Source organism: Lineus longissimus, chromosome 2, assembly GCF_910592395.1.
Source record: "Lineus longissimus chromosome 2, tnLinLong1.2, whole genome shotgun sequence".
NCBI lineage: Eukaryota > Metazoa > Nemertea > Pilidiophora > Heteronemertea > Lineidae > Lineus > Lineus longissimus.
Window position 1 is genome coordinate 21,207,344 of NC_088309.1, and position 9,220 is coordinate 21,216,563.

The 9,220-nt window shown below is 43.1% G+C and overlaps 1 protein-coding gene across 1 annotated transcript; it reads left to right on the forward strand.

The window, feature by feature from the left end:
• The first annotated feature begins 2,433 nt into the window (after positions 1–2,433).
• LOC135482832 (alpha-tocopherol transfer protein-like) lies at positions 2,434–8,976 on the forward strand. Its single transcript, XM_064763253.1, has 8 exons — positions 2,434–2,514; positions 3,349–3,517; positions 5,005–5,173; positions 5,669–5,730; positions 6,216–6,406; positions 7,038–7,148; positions 7,445–7,547; positions 8,114–8,976. The coding sequence occupies exons 2-8, from the start codon at positions 3,358–3,360 to the stop codon at positions 8,257–8,259; spliced, it is 942 nt and encodes a 313-aa protein (XP_064619323.1). The 5' UTR covers positions 2,434–2,514; positions 3,349–3,357; the 3' UTR covers positions 8,260–8,976.
• The last annotated feature ends 244 nt before the right edge of the window (positions 8,977–9,220 follow it).

Below are 9,220 nucleotides of genomic sequence, written 5' to 3' on the forward strand. Positions count from 1 at the left end.
TGAAATACCAGTCTAAGAAACGACCTTTCACGTATTCTTCAGGTGATAGATATTTTCATGGAACTGATTCTATTTCCGAAACGTGTAATTTGGAGTTATTTGTTTTACTCTGATGAATTTTAACCTGCATGTTTTTACTTGGGTTTGCGGAAAAGACCCAGTCAGTTCAAAACTATAGTCTGAGTGGGCTAAAAAATGCAGGGGTGTTTACCTTGATGGTTATGTTACGAAACGGCCTAAAGTACATTCTGGAAGCAGTGACCGGATCGGCCTCGTTCTAATTGCATGAACAGGGATATGGCGAATGACGTAAGACTACACCTAACCCATCCTGAGATGCTTTTTTACTCTAACATATGTTAAAGACCACTGGTTATGTCAGGATGCATCGAACCAGACCAGATCACATTCGTACGCGTGACACGGCAGACCAATCTAGATTAATCCGGATCAATCTATAGATTGGTTTGGTCCCTTGCAAACGGCCCTAATATAGTCAAATCCAGCACTTATTACGACCGGTGTGCAAGGGCTAGTAGTCCTAGGGCTGATAGTCCGTGTAACAATAGGCCGCATTGCTAAATGTTTTGGTTAGGGTTAGCGGTACAATATAGATCATGCTGCTTAATTGATCAAATACAATGCTACCGGACTATGACTCCAGGGGGACTATATCCGCTGTCACACCGGTCATCCTAGCAGACAAGGGGTGTTTTTTTTCTCACATAGCAGCGATTATAATCGCAGGTAGTATACATGTATTCCAACGATTTAAACCGCTGCGGCTCCGAACAGGTAAAACGCAAACGAACCATTTTTTGTCGCATTCGGTCATGATCGCAGGTCGCAGCGATATGAAACTCTCGTTTGTATGGGACGCAAACGACCGATTACCCCAATGCCGGCGTGATGGCAAATCGATGGCCCAACTGTCTCCCTCGGCCCTGATGAGTTTTTGTTCAAGTTCATCATCCAGTGGCAAGGTTTCTGAACGGGGTTTCTATCGTGAAGTTGCAGGTTCATGCAGTTATAAAATCGCTGGAAAAGACAGGTTGTCGCAATGTTTTCTCTCAAAATGGTGCATTACGTTTACAGGCCCTCGAAGATAAGACCATTCGTACAGCTCTAAAACCACCGCCTTTTATAGCGGTACGAATTATCAAGAATTTGTCCTATGATCCTCAGACAAGCAACGTTGTGTGTGATCGTCCCCATGCAGTCACGAAAGAAAAAAGGCTAGGTACACCATTTTGCTGCGATGCTTTTGAAAACCAGACATTTCGGCTGCAGATGTATTAGAATTTAAAATTGACTGAGTTTCATTTATTTTGACCAGCGTTAGTGGTCATATCGCGCGCTGTCCATCGTTTGATCTAACCCACCAATTGTCCGAGAGCTGCATGTTGGTTCTATAAGGGCCTTTAAACGTAATGGGGGTGACAGAAAAGCCTTGCATTGGCTTAATTGCAACAAAATTTCTAGCGATTGTTGGCAGGTTCAGCGGTATTACCGTATGGGAATTTATAGAGCGTAACGGTAGGCGAACTTCACAAAAGGCGATATTTTGAGACGATCGAAAGCATGTTATTTGTATTCAAAGATGAAATATAAAAGATGAAAATTAAACGCATCGGCTTAAATGGGGTCAAGGATGTTGGATTTGGTATACAAAACATCAGGGTGTTTCATAAAATGGGTAGTCCTAATTTTTTATCACATTCAGTCGGAAATACTAGCACCATTCTTGAAAGATCAGAATTCAGAATTTTAGGCTAAGACACAGAAATGATTGAGTACATATTATATATATGAGCAAAAAGTTGAGGAGTCAGGTCCGCCTGTCACGTGACTGACATTAGGACAGACTTGAGGAGTATTGACCACTCGTTACACATTTTGATACATTGTTGTACACTGCACGTGCGCCTCTCTCTGCACACGCGTATATTCTTGAGATAAGTCAGAATCCTAAACACAGCGAGTATAAAAGCTACTTATTGCAGGATTTTGAATCAAAGATTGACTTTATTATGAAAACGAAATACTTCGAGGTATCCTTCGGAAGAAATTGTGCTTAGAATGCTGTAAACCTTAAACAAATACTGAATAAATATCAAAATCATTACATGTACATGTATATCGAATCACAACCGACAGACCCGATGGGATGTCACACGTTTTATAGTCGGATATACACGACCCCGCAGCGAGGGATTCTTGACGGCGACCTTCAACATGAGCGGAGCTGGAAGAACCTTATTACCACGCAAAGTTTTAATATCTCTTTGGAAGACTTGGTTTTCTAACAGTATTGAAAAAGTAAAAGCATCACAAATCATGTTGGACGATATAAATATCCCACCTGGATGTCAAGGAAAAAAACATATCGGACAGTGATCAGTTGGTTTTTTTGGAACAACCTGAAGAGCGGTTTTGTATTTAAAAGCAAGTCGACGGTTTTGATCCCATTCACTCAAGCCATATTCGCAGGACTTATCATCGATGAACCAACACGTGAGTAGGTCTGCTCAGTTCTTTGTATAGTTTCGGTGAGATCTTTTTCTTCATTGCTTTACCACTCGGACCGTCGCGTCAGTAGACCGATTTGGTCGATAATGCTTTTGGGGGTTTTCGGATTACACTTGTGGTATTTTTCACGCATGCCGAAATATTTTCATCATCATTGCGATGCAAAGTGGGCCTAGCGGTGAACCCGAGTATTCGGACGGTTCAGTGGACATCTCTCTATTCATACTTCCTTTGGTCTCTATATAATATATACATGAAGCCAGAAACTGACAATGACAAAGCCGGACCTCGAAGTAAAAAAACACACTTTTTTGTCCGGTTTCCTCTCATTTTCTGGGAGCGCCGCTGAAAGACAGATTGACTCGTTTTTCTCTGTTTCTCTCTATGAAAAGTTATTATCTCTCTAGCTGTCTATTGTTCGTAGTGGAAACACTGACTTCGAAATATGGGGAACAACCAAAAATGTTACACCGGTGGCATATATACATCGTATAAACATCCTCATACTACACATTTTGAACCATCAGAGTTACTCGGTCCGTTACCTCCCCTAACAGAGTCTGGCTCGGCGGAGTGGATCCAAGGCTTGAGGGTCAAGATGATACTAGGCTTAAATCAAGGAACGAGAGAACTTCTGTGTTGCCTCGAAGGCCTATATAGGGTGGACTTTGTGTATGCTCATAAGATTATAATCTTATTATCTAAATAGCTCTGGCATTGCCTGTCCCGCGGACGTGATACCGCCCCCCCCCCCCCACCCCCCACACACACACGCACCAATTTTCCTCCAATATTCCTTACAAAATGATTTGCCCACAGTAAAGAACAATGGCGTCGCAGGAGGGGGAGTCATATGTTTGGACCCTGGGTGATGACGTTGAGAAGATAGCCAAGAATGAAATTAACGAACTCCCCGAAGACAGAGCGAACAAGATAGAGCTTCTCCGCCAGTGGGTTAAGAAACATCCGTACATCGACTCCCGGACAGGTAAATATAATTAGTGAGGTTAAGCAACGTTTCGAGTTGCGCCTGAGTACAGTTGTGTTCACAGGTAACAACCGGGTGTCTACAAAACCAAGACCCAAGACCCAAGACCCAAGACCTACAAAACCAAGACCCAAGACCCAAGATGTTGATGGGTCTTGGTTTTGTAGGTCTTGGTTTTGTAGGTGGGGGGGGGTCTTGGTTTTGTAGGTCTTGGGTCTTGGGTCTTGGTTTTGTAGGTCTTGGTTTTGTAGACACCCGGTAACAACCCTGTTGCCGCGCACATCAACCACATACTGAATAGCGTTCTGGGCACGTTTCAGTCGACACACCTGTCGAAATTCTTGACTTGAGGCAAATCCAGGACATATGAATTCGAACGAGTCTACTATGAATTCGTAGCAAATCTGTTGATCACCTTTTCCAGGGGTCTGGTACTGTACAATAGGGAGTTTTCGCAAAGTCCCCAACGCCGACGCGAACGCCTAACCCATTGTTCGACAATCTGATTACGGTACCGAACAATAAGGTAGGCGTTGGCGTTTGCGTTTCGGGGTCTTTGCGAAAACTCCCTATAGTAATGTGGACTCCCAGGCAACCCATTCGTCAACATAAACACAGAGGGACAAGACCGAGCCACTGCGTCCGGAGTGTAGTGTACATTGTATACTGCTGGCGAAGGCTATGAGATAAGCCTTTTATCATGCCTCGATAAATTTAGAATTTGATATAATAGTACATGTACTTAACTTGGAAAAGCAACAATTCCTTTGATAGCTTTTTGAGCGTGAAATGGATGATTTTGTGCCAGAGATAGTCTTTTTTAAACGTGGAATCGGACTACCTGTTACAGAGGTGGGAATGGACTGTCTGTTATAAAGTTGGGGATTGGACTGATTGGGGGTAAGATGATGACCCCTCAACCAAAATTGTTTTAAGAATTTGAATAAAACGTTCTTAACCCGTCCCGTCTCGCCTAACTTGTAATGTACAATGTAATACCTCATTACTGGTGTTTAGCTCAAGAGTCCCGGTTTTGGCAACTATATATTTATATGTCACTCATAATCAATGCAAAGTCCCGGGTGCAAAACCTGGACCCCGTCCAACTCATGGACTCCCGCAAGGAAGTTTGCACAAAAGAAAAGTTTAAGCTTGACAAGTCGTCAGAAAATTTCCAAAAACTGCCTCGCCTATATTTATTATCATTGAATGAATGTATTGTATTTTTTAGTAAAGTTAGAGGGCGGAAACACACATATGATTAGAAAAAAAGACAGTGTCATGCTACTCTAAAGATCAATACTGCTTCAACATTCTTAGCCGTTATTAACAAGATATTGACCAAATGCGCAAAATCACACTTTTGATGTTTATTATTGGCCTGATTTTACTTACATTTCTAAGGCGAGGCAATATCAGGAAGTCAAATAATATATATGATAAATCAAATTATAAATCTCTCCACTGTCTATTTTGCTTTCGTTCAGATGACAGATTTTTGCTGAAATTCCTGAGAGCGGCTAAGTTCAGTTTGCTTCGGGCGCAGGAGAAACTGACCGATTACATCATCGCTCGGACATCCCAAATTGAAGGAAGCCCAGAATGGTTCAACACCGACCCGAACGATAAGAACATCCAAGGATTATTAGAATATGGGTAATTACATGGAGAAGCAATAGTACCCTTGGACCAATAAGTCTGGTGGAGATCGATTTAATAATTTGGTGGCAATTGGCCCGTTTCAGTTCTTCTGACTTACCTTTGACTTATGACCTTGACCTTTGATCCTCCAGTGACAAACTGGCGTCAACCAGTCTGGACAGAACCGACTGAGTTTGGTGGAAATCGTGATTTGGACCACATGACCTTGACTTTTGACCTTTGACCTTTGACCTCGTCGACCACATGGCCTTAAGGGCAATCTGCGGGTCAAACTGCATACAAAAATATGTTTAAGGGTTGATTGCTTCTTCTCAAAGCCAGAGTTCACCTACATGGGCTAGTCGAGTGTCCCGGAAGATCGGACTAAAGACTAAAGTAAAAATAAGTGACGCAAGCACCTATTACCCCTTTTTCAAACGCCATCTTAGTTGACAGGAATACCATATTAACCAGTGAAGAAGCATCTCTCCAGCCAATCTTTTCTTTCAGAGTGCATATTGTACTACCTGGCACTGACCCATTGGGGAGAAGAGTCATTATGGTGAGGCAAAGTAAGTATTGAATCAGCTTAGAGGTGGGATGATGTTCAATATATATAGGCCTTATTGGTCTGCAATACCATCCCTTTACCAATAAATCATAATAAGCCACACGACAATATATATACATGTATACGAAGTCTCTGCGGCGACCGGGGGCCGGGGCGAACTGGCACAGCAATAATCACAAACTGTCTCTTGTCTCTCCGCCTCGTTCCGTTATCAGTCCAGCCAAAACGACGTGTGCATATGCCCCGGTTCGTCAATGAACATGTAGTTGATACTGAGGAGTGAGCTAGCCCAGCAACAACTCCATGTCTTCTATTCTTCTTCTACCATCTGGTCCACCACTTGCCGACTCCTTTCCATGAGTATACACTGAGTTGCTTTTGGACGGGTGAGCTGGGCCAAGCAACCATCTCACCCTGAGTAACTATACGCAATCTCAACTCTCTTGTTTCTGAATACATTGTTCCTATCTCTTCTTTACCATCTAGTCCCCCAGGTCAAGGAGTTCAGCCAGCACGACATGACCCGGCTCCTCTTCATGAGCATGGAGTTGCTCCTGAGGGACGAGCTCGCCCAGATCAACGGCATTGTTCTCATCGTTGACTGTGAGACCATGTTCACTGGGGCGGTTGCCTTCTGGACCAGGGAGAGAATGAAGAGGGCATGCAAGTGTTGGCAGGTCGGTGTCACTTTCTTTTCGTTCAATTGCATCATCTATGATCTGGCATGTGATTGGCGGCCGCCGAAGTCAGAATCGCTTTACGACTTGAATGAATCAGTTCCATCATCACCCTGAAGATGGCGATTGTTTTGTTTTAACGTTGAAGGGGTTGAAGCCTTTAAAGACCTCATAAGCGGTATCATTTGGTAACTTTTTATCACTTTTCAAAAAGAAATATTGATACAGCTAGGGGGCATAGTAATCTTTTCTCTGTTGATTCAGCAAACCCTGGTCTAGGGGAAGCTATTGCAAACAGCCCCTAGTGACTTTTAGGCAATTTTCATATGACTTTGATAGGCAATATTACAGCCTGAGATCGGCAAAATGATTCTCCGAATCAGTGACTAAGGCATTTTTCACCTCTTTGACGAAGTAACTCAATTCATTTGTGACACAGTGAATAAACTGCAAGAATGCTAAGTTTGCTGTTGATAAAAGGTATCAGACTATACACCTTCAGGGGATAAAATACACACTACTGTTAAAGTTGCCGTTAGCCATAGCGGCTAGTAGATGATATCTTTCATGCATTTCCAATCATTTTTTTTCATTTCAAAGATCCCGGGCATATTTTGCTTTTCTTTTGAAGGATGCGTTGCCAATGAGAATGAAGGCTGCTCATTATCTTCAAATGCCCGCATTCGTCAACGTCATGTTCGAGTTCTGCAAGATCTTTTTGAGCAGAAAAATGGCGAAAAGGGTAAGAATCAATGCTTGTTGAAAGGACGTCCGTTTCTTTATACGAGGCCATCCTGAGAGCAGGCTTTTTTACTCCTTCGTCATATACAAAAATATCGACAGGCGGCGGAGTATATTGAAAACCATGGGATGTCAACCCTTCGTTTTCCCATTGAATAGATCGAGAAGGCGGCGACAGTCGTCGCAAGAGGCACACGCAAAAATTCACTCACTGGTGAAAACTAGGCATTCTCTAACGAACTTTCTGATAACATCTCTAATAGTTTAATACCGTATGTTGATCTTAATCATATTCAGCTACATCTCCATTCGAATCTCAACGGCCTCTACCAGACTGTGCCAAAGTCTATGCTGCCCAAAGAATATGGAGGCGGTGCTGGTCCATTATCGGAACTCAAACGTAAGTTCACCAAACGAACGCTGCCGTCATTCAGTCCGGCCATCACTGCAAGGGGGCATTGGCCCTTCAGGTCCCGCCATGCCTATCTATACAACCTGTATGCATAGGTATCGGCCTCATCCCTCCATTACTCGCCATTGGGGAAGACTGATTAATAGGATGAAAAAACTACCTCGGGAGACTTGGCTTAATCATGGTAGACGACAAACTTGTTGGGCTAGGTTTGCCGACAGTGTCGACCAATTCCCTTTTGATGGCGCATTGTCACTCAGTATCTGAGGCTGTATCTGAGCCACATTGCAGGACCTGAGCCATTGTCCAAAGCTCAACCAAATTTCGTTGAGGCCAGCAGAAAAATAGACAAAGCGGTGTGTGAAGATAGATGGCTTGGCAGGAGACTGAAGACCACCATGACCACACTTTCCTATAGAGGCGTACGCTGATAACATTGATGTAGCTTTACTCCTGGAATAGATGGGTGTGTTTATGACGAAAGCGAGGTCAATTTGTTTATGGCCCCTATTCTCTTTAACAAACCTGGTCTTTATCTCACCTCTCCTTCACAGGTGCCTGGATTGAAGAATTCAGTAGGTCAAGGGAATACCTTCTCTCACTTGCTGCTTGCCGTGTTGACGACACAAAGCTACCCCGCAAGGAGGAGAAGGACGATGGGTGGGGTATGGTTGGTACCTATAGGAAGTTACCAGAGTGAGGAAGCTCGTGCAGGAATGGTGTTGAATCCCGCTACAGGAGTGGGCAACTGAGAACACTTCACGATGGTTCCTCTGACGAGATTCTTGATAAACATCAGCATCTTGGGAGTCCCCCTTGAAGGCATGGCCGATTATGCAGAACTAGATTAAGGAAGACTCGTAAGATGGAAACACTGGTAAATGGGGAACACTCACAAGTGCGTAATACTGACGGAGGACATCACACCTTCTTGCCATTGACTCCGGTACCATCATGGGGTGACTTTGAATGGGGTAACTTTGAACACCCTCCAGAAAAAAATGTCATAATGACAAACGTCCGGACATCCTAAGGAAATCAGGGGTTGATGTTAACTGCTCCGGCCTTGAGGAAGGTGTTCAACACCCCACTGTTCAAAGGCACCCCTTGTGACAGTACTGAAACTTTGATGGTTTGTAAATTGATTTGTAGTTTTGTATCAATGGTGCTAACAATTGTATATACTGGAACTCTCCATTAGTAGATATTATCGTTTCAGACTCTGGAGCGCAAACCACTTGTCTTGTTTGGAGAAAACAACAATGTTGGGAGAAAATCAAGGTTTTTATGCTCAAAACTAGCCCTGGCAACTTACTAACCCATTTGGTGTGATAGGTCACATTGTAGGTTTTATATCCCGGTACGGCATTATTTTCGTTCATAAAAATGAAATTTTTACAGAAAAATATTGTTTACATTTCTTCTGTCTCATGTTTACTTTCCGATGAATTGTAGTGTCGCCCTCTATTCAAGAAGTGTACACTAGTCCTTATTTCCCTTTTTGGCATTAGCCATTTTGGCAAAGGCAGTACATTGGGAACTGATGAGTAAGTCAAACCAATAACAAGCAACATGCCCTACAATATTTCTATCCAGGAATAGTCAAATAAATAGACCAACACCTGTCGTGAAGAACAAACATAATGTCAATGAAAACTCCA